This window comes from Helianthus annuus, chromosome 14, assembly GCF_002127325.2.
Source record: "Helianthus annuus cultivar XRQ/B chromosome 14, HanXRQr2.0-SUNRISE, whole genome shotgun sequence".
Classification (NCBI taxonomy): Eukaryota; Viridiplantae; Streptophyta; class Magnoliopsida; order Asterales; family Asteraceae; genus Helianthus; species Helianthus annuus.
Genome location: NC_035446.2, coordinates 26,762,499 through 26,785,031, shown reverse-complemented (window position 1 = coordinate 26,785,031; position 22,533 = coordinate 26,762,499). Strand labels below are relative to the sequence as shown.

The 22,533-nt window shown below is 35.8% G+C and overlaps 3 protein-coding genes across 3 annotated transcripts; 2 read left to right on the top strand and 1 right to left on the bottom strand.

Moving 5' to 3' along the window:
• Positions 1–248: 248 nt before the first annotated feature.
• LOC110908285 (homologous recombination OB-fold protein) lies at positions 249–4,467 on the top strand. Its single transcript, XM_022153197.2, has 7 exons — positions 249–696; positions 1,376–1,443; positions 2,270–2,332; positions 2,409–2,510; positions 2,588–2,653; positions 3,376–3,448; positions 3,877–4,467. The coding sequence occupies exons 1-7, from the start codon at positions 294–296 to the stop codon at positions 4,206–4,208; spliced, it is 1,107 nt and encodes a 368-aa protein (XP_022008889.1). The 5' UTR covers positions 249–293; the 3' UTR covers positions 4,209–4,467.
• Positions 4,468–4,567: 100 nt separating this feature from the next.
• On the bottom strand, positions 4,568–5,267 carry LOC110905414 (VQ motif-containing protein 20-like). Its single transcript, XM_022151181.2, has one exon. It carries the CDS (start codon positions 5,265–5,267, stop codon positions 4,680–4,682), a length of 588 nt encoding a protein of 195 aa, XP_022006873.1. The 3' UTR covers positions 4,568–4,679.
• Positions 5,268–10,353: 5,086 nt separating this feature from the next.
• LOC118486313 lies at positions 10,354–13,494 on the top strand. Its single transcript, XM_035982664.1, has 5 exons — positions 10,354–10,430; positions 11,189–11,808; positions 11,955–12,135; positions 12,216–12,464; positions 13,051–13,494. Exons 1-5 carry the CDS (start codon positions 10,386–10,388, stop codon positions 13,459–13,461), a joined length of 1,506 nt encoding a protein of 501 aa, XP_035838557.1. The 5' UTR covers positions 10,354–10,385; the 3' UTR covers positions 13,462–13,494.
• The last annotated feature ends 9,039 nt before the right edge of the window (positions 13,495–22,533 follow it).

Genomic DNA, 22,533 nt, shown 5'->3' with positions numbered 1-22,533 from the left:
AGGGGCACATGACAGTCTTTTAACATTTGAAATGAACGGCGTTTGAGGCGGGGAGTGTAATAGAGATATGTTGTATAGATCAGGGAGTAAAATGTTCGTTTTTAAAGGTTTGGGGCAAAAGCGTTAAAACCACTAAACCACTTGGAGCAAAATAGAAATTTACTCTAAATATTTATAACAATTTTTTTTTTTTTTTTATAATTAAAATTGGTAAAACTCAACTCCCATGGTTTTCCCGCCTTTTTATAAAAAAACCTAACAAATTGTACACACACCGCCTCTACCATGAAAAAATGGAGCCCTGGGAAGAATCCCTCGACGTAGACGACTCCGATCTCCACCCTCTCACCGTCCTCCGCCGTTGCGCCACCACCACCACCACCACCGCATCTCAACCTCAAACTCTAGACTCCTCACCGTCGCCATCACAAACCGTCAACACTCATCCTCAAACCCTAACCCTAGCTTCCGCACAACATCCTCAATCACCATCGTCATCGCAATCACCACCGCAATCTCGCACAATTCCAGGTCCTGCCGGAATAGTTCAGGCCGCTAAGCTCCGTAAATCTCGCGACAGCGTGAATCCGATGGCTACACAGGAGTATATACGGAAAGTTGTTGAAGATCCCGAGGAGGATGAGGATTTTAAGCGCAATCCGTGGCTTTCTGCGGTTGAATTTGTTCATGCTGATGGTAGTTGCTAGTAACCGTTACTCGAATTATATTGTTTTTCTATTGATATATAGTCAGTGTTGTAGAAATCGGGATTAATTGGCGCTTAGTCAGTAGTTTACCGATTAAATTTCACCTAGTCTGACTTTAGATCAGTAATCGGTCAATATCTCTTTCACATTTTGGTCAAAATTGGTAAAAATCTTTGAGGTATTTGAAAAATTACAGGGTTGTGCGCGGTTTGATTCGGTTATTAGCATTAACCAAAACAAAAACCAAAGTCATCGGTTAATCTATTTTATTAACCATTCAGTTTTCCCTTCATTGGTTCGGTTTATTCGGTTATTTTGTTGGTTTTCGGTTCGTTTATTTTAGGTTAATTTGATTTTCATTTAATCGGTTTTCAGTTAATTCATTTGTTAGTAAATTTTGGTTCGGTTTCAGTTAAAGGTTTGGTTATTGCTCACCTCTACTTATTAATCCAATCCGATTAATAAGTATGAAAAAACATATATAAACTATATAAGTTTGAAAAACTACATATAAAGTTCCAATCCGATTAGTTTCTGTTTATCCTGATAAATCGCTCGCTGATACCCCACTGCCTGATTAGCGCCTGGAGATTTTACAACCATGGATGTACTTGTTGAAATTTGAGGATTTGATGCTTATTTATGTGTGTACGTTTTGTTGGATGAAGGTGTGTTCAGTTCTGCTTCAAATTTGGGTGAAATAAACAAGTGTCAGAGAAATGGCAAACTTGATCAGGTATTTTGATGATCATAGTGAGTGAATTTTTTTATTTATTGAAAATAGTTAGGGTTTTGCAAGGACCAATTTGTAATTGATTGGGCATTAAACGAGTTAGGTCTATTTCAGATGAACGATGAATAATCTCTTAGTCATACATATTGAACAAAAGTATTACCAAATATTAGGCACTTGACAGATTTATTGATGTTGTTCTGCACCTTGTTGTAGTTTAGATATTGGTCAATGTCAAATTTGATTGTCTGGATTTTGACCAGTACCTTACAGTTTTGACAGTAAAATTGTAGGAAAGGAGATTCCAATGTAGAGAAAATCAGATAGTGTTTCCAAAACCTATGTAGCGAAGGTGTGATAAATCAGTGATTTGTTTAAGTGTATAAGTTTCACTAGGGGTATCAATCACCTGGAATTTGAAGAAATTTAATCTTGACATACAAACGCTTTATATCACGTTTCTAGTTTCTTTGAATTTGAGCAGTTGTATTTTTTTTTCCTTAAATCTAGGAAGCATTATCGATGTGTTTACATCATTGAATCAACATTTATAGCCCTCTTTCATTATTGCATCACCCCTTAAGAAAATCTGTAAACTCAAATATACATGTTCACTATATTAGATTGGTGGCATGGGGTTAATCGGAGAAAGACAACTGAAGCAGAGTACACGTGGGTGTGTGATAAGACAACGAAAAATGCTCATATGACTAACACACTAACAGTTGTATAAAATGTTGTGTAATATGGTTGGATTGCAATTTAAATGAGTACGATTTGTTTTTCTTTAGTAGTAAATCTGTCATATAATATATTTGTAATGTTACAGGTTGTTGCTGTTATCAAGTCCTGTACTCCTAATGGGCTTGGTGATATGACGGTAACGCTAAAAGTAAGGACTTGTTCTATTTCGTATGTCAGCTTTTGAATTATTATTTAGTTACTTATTTGTTTGGTATAAGCTTTAGGATCCTACAGGTACAGTTTCTGGTACTATTCATCACAAAGTTCTTACAGAGGGAGACTTGAGAAAGGGTACTTGTGTAGGGTCTGTTCTTATACTCCACAAGGTATGTTATTTCTGTCAATTGATATCTTCTTCACATGTGTACTAGTTTTAAATTTATACTAGTTTTATGTGATATAGGTTTCTGTATTTTCTCCTTCGCGATCAACTTATTATCTTAACATTACGAAGAGGAATTTGGTAAAGGTACACATCCTTTTCTCTGTAGTTTTATTCAAGTGCCTTCTTTGATTAATGCTATGGATTTACTGCTGTGACAACAAGCATGCATTGTACAATCTTATAGTTTAGATTACTTGAAGTTTTTGAAAATTGTTTTATGCTGTGATAAATAAGGTTTATTGCTCTGTGATTTGTGTAATATAAATATGAAGAATTTAGTGTAAGTTCAGTGCATTTTTTTGGGCTGTAAAAGAATTTGATTAAACGCACTGACATCTAATGCTTGTTGTGATATACATAGTTTGTTATGCACTAAGCACTGAACTCCCATGTTGCCCTTTTTCGTGTGGAATGATATTTAAAATTATTTTGAAAAAAAAAAAAAATCTGAAGATGATTTTTACAATGTAAATAGGATCTTAAGTGTTTGTCATGTGTGATAGATATGATAAAATCGAGAAAGAAAAGGGGTTTTGGACGGTTAATGCGAACTTTTCTACAGTTCTCATGTAGGGATCAACGGGTCAGGTTCTGGTAATCTTAGTCGCTTACCCGATTGTGAAATTGTCTTCTATACCTGGTCCCATACCCATTTATGATATTATGTGATTAAAAGTTACCTATTGAAACTCCCATGATTTAAACTCGATTTTAAACTGTCTATAAAAACTGTCATGAGTTATGTTAATTTCCATCTTTAACAACTTTAAATATCATTTCTTATTTATGTATAATATTACCTACAGGTATTCTACAAGGATGGTGGATCTTCAGAAAAACAGACATTTCAAGAAGCCATAGATATAACTCCTCATTATGGTATTTGGGCACCCTTTCTTATAAATGTGTTGATAAGGGTTGTGTGTAATCCTTAACGGGTTGAAGAAAATAGCAGTTAAAAGGACAAGGTGAAAATAATTAAACGTTAGTGTTTCGGTTCACCTGTCAACTTACAACTAGAATAAAAAGTAAAAATTTTATAAGATCAACCTGCTAATCCACCAACCCGTTTACAATCTGATTGACTCGTTTAGATAAATGGTTACACGGGTCGTGTTTTATGTTTGTCCATGTTAGGGTTGATGTCATTCCAGTTCATCAATTTAACTCGCTTACCCAAAACTTGTTTGGCCCGTTACACAACCCGTTCAACCCCCTCATATTTCCACTTCTACTTTCTTTAGTTGTGGTATTTCAAATAATCAAATCTAATCCAACATCTAACAACTCTACACACCTTTAATCAGAGGATTCTGAGCTGGTGACGCCAACGTTGGGCAGTGCGTTTTATATTGAGCGTCGAACAGAAGGAATAACAAGTAGAATGAAAAGAAGCAATACCAATAATGAACAAGAAACCATGAGTTACACAAACACAACTGACAAATACACAAACATGGAGATTGCAAGAGACAACCAACCGACAATCAACAACCATACCCAGATTTCAAGAGACAAAGAAACCCTAAAAGAAGCAAATGTTATAGTGAATGTTGGACAGCTTAATGAAGGTCACACAAATGTATTCGGCTGGACAGACGAACAGATACAAGAACTCTCAGATTGGGATGATATCTAGCTCTTAAATGGATCTCGGTAAAACTTTTTACGGTTCTCTTGAACAATAATCCCTTCAAAAATGGCGTTTGGGGTCATGACATAGATTTTGTTTTACAATTTCTTTTGTTACTTAACTAATTGGTGACAATTTAAGTCATCAACATACCGACCCTCTAGATCTGCTGATGTAAACGAATCTTACGCATGGGGCACTTCTTTGAGCAGATAAAGCTCAAGTCTAGTTCTATTAATAGGGATTTTTGGTCTTTTCAACCCGACCCGATTACTGCTATTTGAGCCCATATATGAAATGATTGTGACATAACTTCTGTTGATGATTTTGCAATAAACCAAACCAAACCAAACCAAACCAAACCAAACCAAAACTGAACTGTTTATTTCCTTAAAAAGAATTCCCAAACAAACAAACAAACAAATATCGGTGTTGTTATTTTAGCCTACATTAAAAAGAATAAATTCGAAATGTACATCAAATATCTGGATATTTGACACGCAATGACGAAGATGAGGAAGAAAACGAATTTCGATTCAGTAACAGGGAATCAGGATTGTAAAACGGAAGCCTGTGAGCTGGTGTGCACAAGAAATTCGTCGTGTTGGCTGGAAAAACAGGTGTAGGATTAAAATACGGATCAAATCTGGCCACATTGTAAGGTGGTGGTGGTGCAATGGCAACGCCACCATCAACAAAACAAGAATTCACCTGCGGGCTGCCATGCTCTTCCGTCACCACAGAGGATGACTCATTATCCTCCATATTTCCTTGATCTTCATTTCCTCTTTGATCTTGGGTTGGTTGTGTGTCCTCCGGTGATGGGGTGTATCCGGTGAGTTTTTGAACCAATGCCTTGAAATCGCGTGGGTGCGTATGGATCACTTTTGGCGAATGCGTGTAGATGATGACGGGTGGTGGGGGAGGTGGTGGTGGTGGTGGTTGGGCATTGTTCGTGGAGGATCCGGCGGCGGGGGAAGGGTGGATGAAATTGGGGTCTTTGTTGATCTTTGGTGGCTTTTGATCGTCGTCTTGTTGTTTTGCATGAAATGGTGTAGGGCTCATGGTGGAACTTTAAGATCGGTGAAAAAGAAATGTGACAAGTTTATAAAACGTGAAAGGTGGTAGTGTTTGTTTGAATTTCCCTTGTTGCAAGGCGGTTGTTAACGAAATAAACAAAAAATATATATATAAAAGTGTTTTAAATATTAAAAATATTATGGGATTAATTTCATTATGTAATTGGGAATAGGGCTGTTCACGAGCCGAGCCGAACCGAGCGGACCTTTGCTCGTGCTTGGCTCGTTTATAAACCGAACCGAGCGGAGCAGCTCATTTAAAACCGAGCGTTAAATCAAGCGAGCATTTTTCGAGCAGTAAAAATTCCGAGCGAGCGTCGAGCGAAGTTCGAGCGATTTGGACAACCGTGTCGCCCAATTTAAATTTGCTGAGAGAGATAGTGGCAATGTTGGGTCTCAAGTTTTTATGTCTTTAAAAACATGCACATTTCATGGCATAATATTTTTCTTATGAATAACAATGTTGTGGCTGACGAGGCGATGATCATATTGCACGAACAATTACGTTGAGAGCAGGAGACGATCAACTTAGGGTAACGACATGAAACATTGAGGCGATTAACAGACTATCGTTTATCGGTTTGGGGTTTAACTTTTAGTTTTGATTTTAATTTTTATTGGCGTGGTTAAGCTAGTACGTATAGATATAGTTGTAAATTTGTATATAGTTGATCAAAATCTAATAGATTGGTACATATAAAACTATAAATTTAATTTATATTTAAGTATATATGTATGTGTAAGTGTGTGTATATATATAGGTGTATGTGTGTGTATATATATGTATAATTTATATTTGTGTATATACATGTTTATAGATGTATATGTCTATGTGTATATATACTAATTAAAATAATAATTCGAGCCGAGCGGACATTTGCTCATGCTTGGCTCGTTTACAAACCGAACCGAGCAGAGCGGCTCGTTTACAACCGAGCGTCAAATCGAACGAGCATTTTCCGAGCAAGTTCCGAACGAGCGTCGAGCAAGCGACGAGCGGCGAGCGATTTGAACGGCCCTAATTGGGAATATAGATTGTTTTGTATTTTACAGTTATCACTTTGCTTATTTGTTTTATATAGAACCCCGTAATTTCAGCAACTTTTAGCATTTTTTATCTAACACATGTTAGTCAATGAAGTTTTTGAAACTTGTTTATTTTTTTTTAAAAAAAAGTACTCGGCGCATTTTTGTTTTTTTTTTGGCCCAAAGCTCTTAAAAATATGTATATTACATGTGTTATTTTTTTTTTTAAAAAAAAGTCGGGAGCTTTGAGTTTCCAGAGTTTCCTAAGAATATAAGGGTTTTCTGTCTAGCATTACCCTATATATATATATATATATATATATAGAGTAGGGTTCGCACGGAAAGTGTGTTTTTCCTAGAAAGCCTAGGAAGCGATCTTGTCCATTGGATTGGTGTGTTTAATGGTTGAGATCAAATCAATGGCAAGATTGTAATATTCAATAAAATTTAATAGAATGTTTTAAATGATGAGGGGCAAAATCGTCTTAACAGTGTTTTAAAACAATCAAGTATAACCGTCAACACATCACATCTCCTTAATACACGCGAATTTCCCTCTCTCTCACTTTCTCTCTCTAAACCCTCGAAGAAGTCAGAAAATATTCATACCAAAAATACCGAGAATCATGGATGAAGATAAGAGATTTTCAATCTTTTATATACGTAAGATCAATTGGACATTGGTTGCTGTGTTTTAGAAGGCGATTAGGGTTCGATAGTTCTCTACATTGAAGTGTTTTATGTTTGCAGGTAAGAAATTCAAAAAAAAAAAAGAGGATTTAAACAAGATGGAATCCAGCAAAATCAAAGTGGGTGAAAGTGAAAACAGACTATCCGGGAGCAAAGTTGTAGTAGCGAGAACCTCAGGTATGTGTTTTAGAGTAAAAAAAGGTGAGTATGATTTACGATTGTTTGGGATGACTGTGTTTTTTTTTTTGTTTTGATTTTTTTGTTGTTGGTTATGTGTGATATGGAATGTTTATATAGGTTTTACACTATGTATAGACCAATTCTCTGTGTTAATGAGTTTGCCCCAAATGTGTTTTATGGGTGTGTTTCCGATGATGTGTTTTAAACACAGGTAGTTAGATGGTTTCAATGGACAAATGTGTTTTATGTACCTTTTTTTGAACATACATCTGTTATGGGATAGGTGTAAATATAATGTGTTTTATAGATAGGTTGTGTGGTGGGTTCTCCATAAACTGTGTTTGTTAATGGTTAGGGTACCGAAAATGTGTTTTAATGTCAGCCTTTTACTTGAACAGTGCAGATGTGTTTTACTGTCAGCCTGTAAGTGCTTTATTCGTATTAAAAATAGGTTTGATGTACACTTTTTGAACAAAATGTGTTTTATTGTAATGTATTAGCATGCTGTGTTTTACTGTTAGGGTAATGATGTGTTGTCCAAAAAACTGTTTTTGTTAATGGGTTTTTTATTAGATGTGGGTGTAAAGCATATGTGTTTTAAGGTCATTTTGGTCATAAGTTTACGGTGAACATGTTTGTTTTAAGGTTAATTTATTAGATAAGGCAGTAGAAATGTGTTTTATAAATAATAAAGATGTGTTTTCAGTCAAACGGAGAAAAAGTGAGAGAATAAAAGGAAAATGGCTTTCAAGGGTACCCGGAAACCCACCGGACAAGCCAATAATACTGGATGAATTGGACACAGAAGAAGGATCACCTTTACAGGGTACGGTTAGTTGTGGCAGTTAAAGGTGGGGGGGGGGGTGGGTAACTTATATGGCCACCTGTCTGATAAGTTGTGTTAATTTTTGTTACAAACAGTTGAGCGTGTTAAAAAACATAAAGAAACAATAGACAGCAAAGTATCGTCCACACAACAACCGCCTGCCGGTACCCTTCTGTCTGACATTGCACATCTCTTTCCGAACGTAATGGATAAAAATGTCGTATTGCAGTCGGAACCAAACGAAAAAAGTGAAATTCCCATATGTAAGTTAAATGAACGAACGTGAAACCATATGTTCAATGAGTTAAAACACAACAGCATAGTACTAACAAATTTTATGGGCTTTAAATCAGCCGCCACAAACAAAAAGGGAAACGAAACCGGTAAGAAGAGGAAGCACAAAGAGGCTGGAATCATACCGGAAGAAAAGAAAGCTGCGACTGTACAAACGGTTAAGCCGATTAAAGAAGCAGCACACGGTAAAGTTAATATTAAGGACTAAATTTCAGATACTTAAAAGACTGACTTGCTGACCGGCTTGGTATATTGGTGTTTTGTCAGGTACGACAATAGACGATTCTGATGATGATTTTGACAACCCACCTTGGAAAAAAACAAGGTCAGGTGCGGGTCAACAAGTAGTTGAAAAAACACAAAACCCTGCATATGCTACATCAATCAAAGACTCTAAAACACACAAGAAGCGACAACCGGTAAAGAATTACATACCACTTGCTGATGGGAAACTAACTATGCGATTGGCTCTTAAACACATGGGGGAGTTAATGGAATCTTTGAACGAAAATCAACGGGGGGCTGTCCGAAACATAGGTTTCGGGTCAATACTTAGCTTTCGAATGGGTCCGATTCCCTCAACTCTGAGTTGGTGGTTGGTAAATAATTACGACACTAAAACACGGGTCTTGAATTGCGGTAGCCACCACATTCAAATAACAGAGGAATTGGTGCACGATGTGTTCGGAGTACCGAGAGGGAACGAAGAAATAAAGGAAGTAGCGAGAGCAAGGGCTGATTTCCACGAGGTTGTGGCAGAATGGAAAGCACAATTCGAAAGTGATCCTGCACGCTTGACGCCTGTTCAGTTCAAAACATACATGCAGGGGCAACAAGCGAGCGGACGGATCTTTGTGTTGAACTTTTTGTTGTTCTACAACACACTTCTGGGAGAGACAACTACGAATTCATCAATTAATATGAAGTTTTTACCAGCATTGCATCGAGGGAAGGATATCAAAAGTTTTAACTGGTGTGAGTACATGATCAGGTGTCTGGATCGAACGGTGGAAGCATGGACACCAAAGGAGCCCTTCCTTGGACCAATGCCATTGCTAGTGGTATGTTCTAAATAGATATGTAATTTCCTAATATAAAACAAAGAGTAATGTGCTTTAAAACACATCTGTTTTGGTAAAAACACATCTGTTCTGGTAAAACACAGTATGTATATAAAAACCATCAACACACATTCTAATAATAGTTAAACAGTATTATAGGTGATATAACACAACCTGAAGTATACCAAACCTTTAAAACACATCTGTTTTGGTAAAACACATTAATGTTGTATTCGAAAAAATAGAAATGCACCGATAGACTCAAAACTTATTTTGAAGACCATTATGTATATAAAAACCATCAACACACATTCTAAGAATAGTTAAACAGTATTATAGGTGATGTAACACAACCTGGAGTATACCAAACCTTTAAAACACATCTGACGTTAGTTTCGTTATTTGGTTTTTTACAGGCTGCGTTGATACGTGACCAGAAGATATACAAAGAAGGTGAACAAAGAGCAGCGCATCTCATCGAAGATATCAATGATGACGATATCGAGGCAGTGAGCATAAAGTTGGACTCGGTCAGATTAGATCAAATCTTAGTGGAAGAGTACGAGTTGCAACCGGAACAAAGGTATCCATTTGCAAAAAAGAGTGATGATGACATCGAAGCAGAAGTAATGAAAACAAAGAAAAAAGATGAACCGAAGGCTGAAAAACACATTACCAAGTGTGTTCCGGAAAAAAAGAAAAAAACATTCGTAAAGCCGGCCGGTAAAGCACATGGTAAACCTCCGGTCTCACCGTCACCGAAAAAAAAACAGACTGAAAAGAAGCTGCCGAAAGCCGGAGAGGCTGGGAAGAAGAAAATTTTAAATGAAAGTGGTCCGGAAAATGCGCGTGTTGTAGAAGAAATACCGGTTAATGCGGGTTTCCAAACCGATTTCGCAGATTGCATGAATGAAGAAGCTGGCCAGGAACGAGTGCCTATTATAGATACATCCGATATAGAAAGATACTACCGAGAAACCGGCGAGTGGGACAAACACAACAAAGTCAGCCGGGAATTAGCTCATCTATGGCATCTCAATATGGATCGACACCAGCGACACAAAGCGACGAGGTAATCTTTTAATTTTCCAATTATTTACACTTAACATCTTAAACCACACAATCATACTACCTAAAAACCATATTTGGTATTAGTAAAACACACTGCTAAATGTTAAAACACACATTTATGTTATTGGTAAACCACTTTACGAATGGTAAAACACATTAAAGTATTAACAGCCTTATCATTTAAAACACAGATTCTGTTTGCTAATAACACATTCAGAATACCAAAAAACTTAAACTGGAATTATTAAAACACACTAATTATTTGGTAAAAACAGAATACTGATGCTGATTTAATAATTATTTGGTAAAAACACACTAATAATAAAAAAACAAACTAATGATTGGAAAATAACATTTTCCAAAAAGGTAAAACACTTTTAATAATGGTAAAAACATAGTGCAGGGTTTGGAAGTAGCACCAATGCTGATTTAATACACCTTGTGATTGCTAAAACACACTGCTGCTAAACCATATTTGGTATTAGTAAAACACACTGCTAAATGTTAAAACACACATTTATGTGATTGGTAAACCACTTTACGAATGGTAAAACACATTAAAGTATTAACAGCCTGATCATTTAAAACACATATTCTGTTTGCTAATAAAACACACTGCTGGTAGGTAAAACACAAACAACATAAGAAATTAAAAAAGAACCACAAATATTGATAGGGAAAACACATTATAACCTGGTAAAAACACGTTGCATAATTGGAGAAATAAGAATATGATAAAGTGTGTATGATGTAATTCAGGTACATGCGGGAATGTTGGAGGTTTTCTTGAATCAATTCGACGAATGTGTAAAAAGGATAACCGACACTTTTACAGAAGGTTTCCAATTGTACCCCCAAAGTGAAAAAATCAAAGAAGTACACAAATTGTGGACAGATAAGTTGAAAAAGGTCGGATCAACGTGTACGACAACCGAACAACCACAAACTCCTGATGATAAAACACCGGAAAAAGAGGCAAATAAGGAGAATTTGGATATGTCACAGTTGTCGCAGTGGACACCTTCATTGGCCGAAGAGATATGCAAGACGGTTGACAAGACAACCACGCAGACGACTCAGCTTGCAGTAATTGAGCCGCCCGCACAGAAGACTCAGGTTGAAGAAATGGAGAAGACCGCACTCGCCGTCACACCAATCTCCCAGAAAACACAGGAAGAGTACGAATATACAATTAGACGTGGGCGGCTAATACACGATCTGGACCTTGGAAAGCCGAAAATAAGACCGGAAAGACAAACAGAGTTGACCGATGCTCTAAGGTCACCTTACGTGAAGCGGGCAGTGTCGATTAAGGCAAAGCTTGAAAACGCTGAGCTCTCCGTCAGCTCATACATGTTTTCAGCCTGGGGTTCAATGTGGTATGTTAAAACACATCTGTTTTGGTAAAACACATTAATATTGTATTCGAAAAAATAGTAATGCACCGATATACTCACAACAGTTTGAAACTGATTCTGATGAATAAATTGTAAAACATTTAATAAAACACATTTGTATACATTAGGGATGTTGTCTTCAGAACTAAGAAAGGAGTGCCGGTGATGAGATCTCCGCTCGAATCATTATTGCCGGGAATCGAGGTGCACATATTGGTAATAAGCGCGTGGGCGGATTTGTTGAATTACGAAGAAAAATTCAGGCTAAAGGGGAGCATCGCACGCCTGTTCTGTTCAGTCAATATGTTGGTAAGGCTGATCATATTGGAATTGCAATTTAAGTTGTCAACTTTAGTAATATTGTTTAACACGATTAATTTGAAATGCAGAATGAAGACGACTACATTAAAAATGCAAAATCAAGAGCAAAAACGTTCGGAGACAACATGGAACCGGTTTTAGTTTCAGCTGATGTCAAAAAGATACCTGAACATGCCCTCATCTTTGTACCAGTCTTACACGAAGCTCATTTCTATTGTGTATGCTTTAATTTAAAGGACATGAAGGTAGAAGTTTTGGACAACAGCGCTAAGGATGTCTCAATGCAAGCGAAATACAAAAAAAGGCCGGAAAAATTGGTACGCCCGTCTATATATAAAATACAAAAGTCCTGTGTTATATAAATGCATGTCATTTGGATTACAATTTTTTTATAAACACAAAAATTAAAAACTGCAAAAAAAATGTTTACAAAATATATATGAATAAGGTTTGATGTTAAAACACATGTGATAATAAAATGACTCTAAATGATGATATTATAAGTTTAATGTGTTAAAACACATTAAAATGTTACTTAAACTGTTACTTAATGTGTTAAAACCCACTTCATGATAATTATAAGTTTAGTGTGCTAAAACACACTTGATAAAATGAATGATACGTTAGCAGCACTAGTGAATCTTTAAAACACAGTGTAGAACATAATAACATATAAATATTAAATTAAAACACACTGTTACTTAATTCTACGTTGTATTGTGCCTCTACATGTGTATTACTTTATTACTTTACTACAGTATTGTGCCTATACATAATAACGGTATTAAGAGCTTAAAACACACTGAGTCAGAACTTTAAATTTATCTCTTTGTTAATTACGTTGATCATTTTAATGCATTCAGCTTAAAACACAAGCGCTGATTTAAACTGTTTATCGTGCAGCGTGATGCTTTATCGGTGTACTTGGAAAAAAATGGGCATCCGGCGGGCGGGGTGATCGATAAGGTTGAGCCGGTACGATTGGAAATGCCATGGCGTACAAAAAATAATGTAATCGATTGTGGCGTCTTCCTGATGCGCCATATGGAAACATACAAGGGCGTATCTGGAAAAGGTTGGGAATGCGGATTCTCAAATGAGTGCACTGATGCGGGTGAGATTTCATACAAGCAGAGCAAAGAGATTGATGATCTCCGGCGTAAGTACATTACGAAGATGCTCCTAAGTGAAGGAAACGAGTACAGAGGTTTTGTTAAAGCCGAGGTTGCTAAATATAACAAGTTGTCGGCGGATGAAAAAAAGAGGCTAGAATCAAAAGCCTATGACACAATCCTTGCAAGATTGGATAACTAGCTTAAAATGACATGTTCTCGAAAAAAAACTTTGTTAGCGGTAGTTTGTTGACGTATTGCGCACTGATTTTCTTAAAACCCAGTTAGTTTGTTTTGTTCAGTTATCTCAATGACTTTAACAAGTACAAATATGTTAACTTTGAACCTCTTGAACCTTGTGAATTTGTGGCTATATTATTACTTTGTTTCAATCTACAAAAGATATACAGTGCTATGACCTATTAAAACACAGTCTAGATACTTAAAACACAGTGCCAATAATGTGATCTGGGAACCAACCTATCTATGTCATCAAGCATCTATACCTTAAAACAAACTTAAAACACATTAATATCAATACAGAAACTAAAGAGTTTACAAAAACCTTCAAGTATTAAAAAGATTGACTTCAACTTCGAATATCTGTGAAAACACATTACATATAACAGGCTGATGGATCCTAAGGAATATAAGCCAAATTAAAATTGTTAAAACACATTAACATTTAAAGAGGCTGATGGTTTGTCTGGAAAAGGCATTGTTACAGTTGTGTGACCCCTTAAAACACAGTCTACATACTTAGTGCCAATAATGAAATCTGGTAAGCAACCTATCTATATCATCAAGTGTCTATGCCTTAAAACGAAGTTAAAACACTTTAAATATCAAATACAAACACTAAATAGTTTACAACAACCTTCAAGTATACAAAGGATTGACTTCAGATTCGAGTATCTGTGAAAACATACATTAAAACAAGTTAACGCACTTTAACATCAATAACATAAACTAAATAGTTGAAAAAACCTTCAAGTATACAAAAGAATGACTTCAGGTTCGAATATCTGTGAAAACACATTACGTATAACAGGCGGATGGATTCTAAGGAACATAATCCAAATTAAAAATGTTAAAACACATTAACATTTAAAAGGCTTGTGTTTTGTCTGGAACAAAGTTAACATTTAACATTTATAGTATGCTAAAACACATATGGCTACTAAAACACATTAACATTTAAAAAGTATGCTCGTTACTCTGGAACAAAGTGAGTACTTAAGACACAGTTGAAAACTGCACTTTATGGACTAAAACAAGTTTAAAACACATTTTTAACGAAGTAAACAAATATGCCAAACCCACGAACAAATCCAGAATCCCGTAAAACAGATATGGCTACTACATAAAGAGCTTAAAACTAAAACACAAAAGCAACTATTTTCATAAAATGTCGAATACAAATCAGTCTTAAAATCACCAAAACCAAATCTCAACACAAACATACGATAAAAAAATAAAACTAAAAAACGGATAGTTCAGCAAAGTACTTAGAAAAATATTGATAAAAAAAGATCCTACTATGCCATCTCCTCATCGTCCATATCTGCATCGTTTCCAGATGTGTAAAACACATCATCATCATCGTTCAAACCAGTACCATCACCTTGAACAACCATAGCAGCATCTCCTTCAGGAATTGTGTCTTCATTACCACCAGCATTCCGCGAAGAACCTGCCTCAGCCCCAGCCACGTTGTATTTCCAGCACGTTACTCTGTTATGACCGTATTTTTTACATAATGAACATTGACGACGTTTACTTCCAGACTGACTTACGGCTCGCTCCTTTTGAGATTTAAGGCGTTTATGAGAACCACAGCCCTTGAACCTGGTACCAACTGGAACACGGATAGTGGCCGTGCTCTCTGGAGCAACTCCTAGCAGTTCAGCAAATCGGTTACGTCGTGTCTTGGGAGGTGCATTTATTTGAGCTTCATCCGCGGCTGACATAAACTGCTTGATATGGTCTCGAAAATCAGACAACTTATCAAAATTTGAAATCAGCTTGTTAACGACATACTCCGTTGCGTGACTAATCTCCCGAACACACCGGTTAACCTCGTCACTACGATCTGGATTTCCACCATCCGTAAGAATGGACCCGGGGGAACTATTTGGAACAGCTTCACGCGTCCAACGCCTCAATATATATTGTTTAGGAAACTCCCTTATATCAAGAATCCGTAACACGCAAAAAATGTGACTACAAAATAGCCCAAACTGCTCAAACCTGTTGCATGTACACTTAACAGTAACATCCTCCTCGCGTATCATAACCTGTAACATTTAATATCAATAAAACACAGTTCATAAAAAAATAAATAATAGACAAAAAATAAGACCACATAAAGAAAAAATAAACAATCACCTCTGGGTACGAAGAACATGGCTGATCGAGATCCTTTATAAAAAACTTAATGAAATCACCGACGTGATCTAATCTGACACTCGCACAACGATGAATAGCATGTTGAATCTCGAGTTGAACATCAAAAAATAAAGTTCTAGTATATATTTGAGCTGCTTGCTTCTCGAGAACAAAATCACTCCACTCTCTAGGGTTGGTGTATCGAGTGTCATGATCGTTTTTTCGGTGCTCATGCCTTTGCGCTTCAATAGCCGTATCAAAGTGGCTAAGAAATTCAACCAACGTGCACTTTGGATTGCTAATTTTTCCAAAAAAGTGGTTCTCGCTTTCGGACCTAGATGATGTCCGCATAAGACCAGACATTTCTTCTTCACGATAGTAAGCTGGAATCCATGATTCACGTAGCCCATATATATACGTCAGCCATTCATGGTCGGTTAACCCGAAATCATGAATAATAGCGGCCCATTCAGCCTCAAAAGCTTCGGGCAATAGAGAACCAGTCCAAACAACTGCAGACAATCTTTTCCTGAAATCTGTATTTGAACATAAGGCAGCCCCAACCTAAAATGGCACATTGTATCGTGAATGACAAAAAAAAAAAAATAATAATTTTAAAACACAGAACAAATCACACAAAAAATAAAAAAAAATAAAACCCTGCCATATAAAACCCATACCTTTGTAGTGAGTTTATCCATGATATGCCACATACATAACCGATGCCTCGACTCAGGCCAAACATCAGCTATAGCCCTTTTCATCGCAGGGTCTTGGTCAGTAACGATTACAGGAGGCGCGTACCCGTATGCGTTCTTGATCGCCCTAAGTAACCAGCTATACGTCTCTGCCGTTTCCGAACCGAGAATTGCAGCACCAAGTGTCACGTTCCTATTATGATTATCAATCCCAGTAAAAGGGACAAACATCATGTTATACCTTTAAAAAAACACACAATCAGCGATGAAAAAACAAATCATGATGTATTTATAACACAGTAAGATTTAAAACACAATAAATATGTAAAAAAAATAAACTCATAGTTACTTGTTACGCTTGTATGTAGCATCAAATGATATAACGTCCCCAAACATATAATAATTTCTCTTCATATCCTCGTCGGCCCAAAAAATGCACTTCAACACACCTTCGTCTGTGGTTTCATATTCACAAGAGAAGTTCGGTAAAAACTCCTTTTTTCTCATCAAACGCTTGACAAACATTTCCGCATCAAACTCTCTGATAAAAAGATTTAACTCCTTCTTGAAATTTTTAAAATCGACTTTGGTAGCACCGACTTTGTCGAACCCACCATACACTTCCTTCATAATGTTAAATGCACGAACAGGCCCGATGTTGAGATGTGACATCTTGTTTATCATCTCTTCGTGTGCACGATTAATACCCCTGTTTTCCTTGAGAAGATGTAAATCTTCTTCATGCACAAAATCGTGGTTGTGCGCCTCTATAAAATGATAAAGCAAATACTTCTTAGCATCGGTAAGTTTTATTCTGATCGCAGCCTGGCATCCGGTCCTTTTTGATGGTACCCTACGTACCCACCTATCGGACGGCTGATCTACTAAAGTATCAACTGGTCGAAAGTCTTTTTGACCCTCCTTTGAACAGAAAAAGTACTTGTTTATAACAATACCACGGTTCTCGTGCTGTGTGCCCTTCCTTACAGTCCAACCTCCCGCTTCTGCGTAAGTTTTATAAAAGTTATACGCGTCATCAACTGTGTCGAATAACATTCCCTCTGCTGGCGTCAACGAAGAGGGTGAATCCGGAATATATCTCTTCGTTCCGGTGTTTGGAGAAACTTGTTCAACACCACGTAATTGGTAATTAGGTGCATCTACAAGACATGACAAAAAAGGGTATAAAACACATAACTAACCAAACATAACGCAACTTAAAAAACAGCGATTCAATGATAAGAGGTGAACCTATAAAAAACATTCACATCAAACTCAACAACTGTTGAAAACACATCACATATAACAAACTGATGTTTACACATAAAGAGTTTAAAATAAACATGAACAAAAAACTGCAACTATGGAATTTAAAACACAACATTCAACTATGTAAAAAAAGGGGTGACCTTCATACTACAAACCATCATCCAACTCATGTGAAACAATGAACAAAAACACCCTGAACATGTATGACTGTTAAAACACAACACCAATAACATGATGATGGTTTGGCACAACCTCAGCATCTGTTGAAACAAGTAATTGGTAAAACACATTACAGTTAAAAAACACATCATTTAATAAGAAACTACAAAAAAGAACTCATAACTAGTAAAACACATTACTTTTAAAACACAACATCCAATAATAACACGTAACTAGTAAAACACAGTACATTTAGAACACATCATTCAATAAGAAACTACATTAGAACACATAACTAGTAAAACACAGTCAATTTAGAACACATCATTCAATAAGAAACTAAAATAGAACACATAACTAGTAAAACACATTACTTTTAAAACACAACATCCACTCTGGAACATTAAAAAAAAATTGTCTTCAGGCTCAATAACTGTTAAAACACAACACTATTTAACAGACAACATTAACATGATTTATATAAAAGGTTGACTACAACCTCAATATCTGTTGCAACAGGAAACTTGTTAAACACAATACGGTTAAAACACAGACAAATAAGAATCTGTATAACTGTTAAAACACATCACCAACAACAAAGCTTGATGGTCTTGCTCGTAAAAAAAAAACTGTGGATTTTAACAAGGTGACCTCTGCTGTTAAAACACATCATCAAGGTTATGAAAACAATGTGTAATCTTTATGTACTTAATACAGCTCGACAACTCTGCTGTTAAAACACAGCATCAAGAACAATCTGAATATTTTGAATAAAGGTTATAGTAAAACAATACAAAAATGCTAAAAAGGTAACTGCAATTACCATCTGCAACATCAGCGAGGGTGTTCGAAGCCATGATCTTTCAGACTTAAAAAATATAGAATAAGAACTTTGCTGATGAATAATAGGATGATCGGATTATAATATATAGATGTGTGTTTCGTGTTCGTGGAATTTGGAATAGATTTGGATTGAAAAGAAACTACAATCCCGAATTTGATGCATAGAAATCAGTTACAAAACGAAACATGCAAAAATATATAAATTGAGATAATTACCAAAAATAAAAAAAATATATGCAATTACATGTTTGCCCTTCTAGTTAAAATACATCCATGCCACATGTCACTATACTATTGCTTCCTAGACTTTCTAGGAAAATAGGACTTTCCACACAACTCCTACTCTCTCTCTCTCTCTCTCTCTATATATATATATATATATATATATACACACACACACATATATAGGTAGAGGATCCTGTAAAAAAAGCCTAAAGTGTGAGAAATGTAAGAAAGAATCTATACCATTAGATCTTTGATCTAATGGTTGAGATTAATAGGGACCATATTGTAAAATTTGATTTATTTTTTGGACTGAATTGAAAATTATAGGGGTAATAAAGTCTTTATATCCATTCAAAAAATGGAAACTGTAAATCATAATCCCTACAATCTCTCTCTCTCTCTCTCTCCATATGATCTCCATCTACGATCAAAGATCTCTCTCATAATCATGACAGCGGCCATTCGGAAATCGGAAATCGGAATGATTATATTAACGAGTTTGTTTGTTAATCGGAAATCGGAAGATACGTTCAAAGATCTCTATGATTATATTAACGAGTTTGTTTGTTAATCGGAAATCGGAAGATCAAACACGACAGCGGCAGCGGCGGCGGGGCGAGCGGCAGCGGCGGTGGTGGTGGTGGTGGTGCGAGCGAAGCAGATGAACGATTCGGAGAATGTCGGAGATGATGGATGGCAGTGGTGGTGGTCGTGCGATCTCTCTCTCTACATCGAACGGTGCCGGAAGTGGAGAAAATGATACAGAGGTGTTATTTTTCTTTCAGTCATGGTGTTTATTTTCTTTTCTGAATGGTGTTATTTTCTTTTCTGAATGGTGTTATTTTGTTTCTGAATGGTGTTATTTTCTTTTTCTGAATGGTGTTATTTTCTTTTTCTGAATGGTGTTATATTTTCTTTTTCTGAATGGTGTTATTTTCTTTTTCTGAGACCATGTGTAGTGGGGCATTATAGGGCAAAAAAAACACCCCCTTCTCCATTACATAGGGCATTATAGGGCAAAGAAAAATGAGTTTGGCGTTTTAATGAAAACGCCTAAATGAATTGTGGAAGGTTTGAATGGGTTTGACTGGCCAATGAGAAAATAGTTTTTTTTTTTTTGTTTAATGATTGGTAGGGCATTATAGGGCATTATGCCCACTACACCACTTTTGTTATAATGCCCAAGTATGACTAGGATGCCACATGTCATATAATGCCCCATGGTGGGGGCATTATAAATTACTACCACTACACATGGTCTGAATGATGTTATTTTGTTTCTGAATGGTGTTATTTTGTTTCTGAATGGTGTTATTTTTTTTTTCTGAATGGTGTTATATTTATTTACTGAATGGTGTTATATTATTGAGTGAATGGTGTTATATTGTTTATTGAATGATGTTATTTTTTGTTTACTGGATGTTTTTTTTTTGTTTCTGAATGGTGTTATTTTGTTTTTGAATGGTGTTATTTTGTTTCTGTATTGTGTTATCTTGTTTCTGAATGGTGTTATTTTTTTGTTTACTGAATGGTGTTATATCTTGTACTGAATAGTGTTATTTTGTGTACTGAATAGTGTTATATTTTTGTTTACTGAATGGTGTTATATTATTTTCGTAAAAACACCATGCACTGAACTATGAATTTTTTAAAACACCATGTCATGAACATGGCTATGATTCTGTGAATGATGCAAAAAAAATTAAAATGAATGATGTTATGGACGGTTGTATTCCTTAAATCAAGGATTTTCTCTCTCCAAATCCTTAAATCAAGGATTACCATATTTGAATTTGTTAATGCATTTACAATCTTACCCTTTTCAATTAATTTAGATCTAATGGTTGAGATTCTTTCTTACCTTTCTCACACTTTTGGTCTTTTTTACAATAACTCCACCCTACATATATATATATATAGGACAAAGATCCGTTAGAAACCACCCTTTATTGCGAGAACCAATGTGAACACAACCAAAAATGCTTAAAAATAGCTAAAAAACACACAAATTTTTTTTTAATATTTTTTATAAAAAAATCGCTACTTTTAGTAGCAAAAAAAAAAAATAAATTTTTTTTGGCTACTAAAAGTAGCGATTTAACATAAAAAATATTAAATTTTTTCTTTTAGCTATTTTAGGTTGTGTTCACATTGGTTCTCGCGGTTCTCGCAATAAAGGTTGTTCTCGCATGAACCTTACCCTATATATATATATATATATATATATATAGAGTAGGGATCCTGCGGAAAGTGTGTTTTTCCTAGAAAGTCTAGGAAGCGATCTGGGCCATCCAATGGGTGTGTTTAATGGTTAAGATGAAGTCAATGACAATCTTGTAATTTTTTTTAGTTTATTTAATTCATTGTTTTAAAAGACTAGGGGCAATTTTGTCAATATATCGTGTTTTAAATCAATTAGATAACCGTCAGTCAAACCCAGTCCCTAATTTCACGCGATTTCCCTATCTCTCTCCAAACCCATCTTCGAAACCCCAATCCCTACAAAAAATAACTACAATCATGGAAGAAGATAACTTTAGAAAGGATGGAGAGCACCGGATCAAATTAAAACACTTCTCCATCTCCACCATCTCCGAGTTCATCATCACCATTCAAATACTGTTCTTATCATTTCTATTTTCTTGACGACGTGTTTTAACAGCAATCAAATTAATACAGTTGTGTTTTAGCAGCAAGCAGATTCATACCGTTGTGTTTTAGCATTCAGATTCATACAGTTGTGCTTTAACAGCAAGCAGATTCATACAGTTGTGTTTTAGCATTCATATTCATACAGTTGTGTTTTAACAGCAAGCAGATTCATACAGTTGTGTTTTAGCATTCAGATTCATACAGTTATGTTTCAACAGCAAGCAGATTCATTAAAGTTGTGTTTTAGCATTCAGATTCATACAGTTGTGTTTTAACAGCAAGCAGATTCATACAGCTGTGTTCTAGCATTCAGATTCATACAGTTGTGTTTTAACAGCAAGCAGATTCATACAGTTGTGTTTTAACAGCAAGCAGATTCATACAGTTGTGTTTTAGCATTCAGATTCATACCGTTGTGTTTTAACAGCAAGCAGATTCATACCCTGTGTTTTACCATCTTTATATTGTGGGATCTATAAAAAAATTGACTTTAGCCCTGTAAACTGTTAAAACACAGCACCAAGAACATGCTGATAATTTCCAGTAATCTTCTAAACAATGGAATATGCGATTGGTTTAGATTTCGAAAACAAATTATTCAGAAAATCATGGAGAAAAACGGTTACAAAATATGGACATAGATAGTTAGTTAATGAAGATAAATTTCAAAAACAAAAATAGAATGTGAAAGTACACAATTGCCCTTCTAGTTAAAAATCTTCAATGCCACATGTCGCATTCTAATTGCTTCCTAGACTTTCTAGGAAAAACCCACTTTCCACCCAACTCCTACTCTATATATATATATATTGGGGTGGGTTATCTTGAGAACATGGATTTTTGTGAGAACTCTAAGAACCATTTTCATCCATAGATTATCCTTAATCAAGGGCTAAGATTAAGTAGGGGTTTAAATGAGGAGGGAGTCATAAATTAAGACTCAAAAGGGCAACAAGGTAAAATCATACTTCACTAACTATCAAACAGTGATTCCAAACGTCGTCTTCTTCCTCAAAGACCAAAAGCCTAAATTGCTTCTT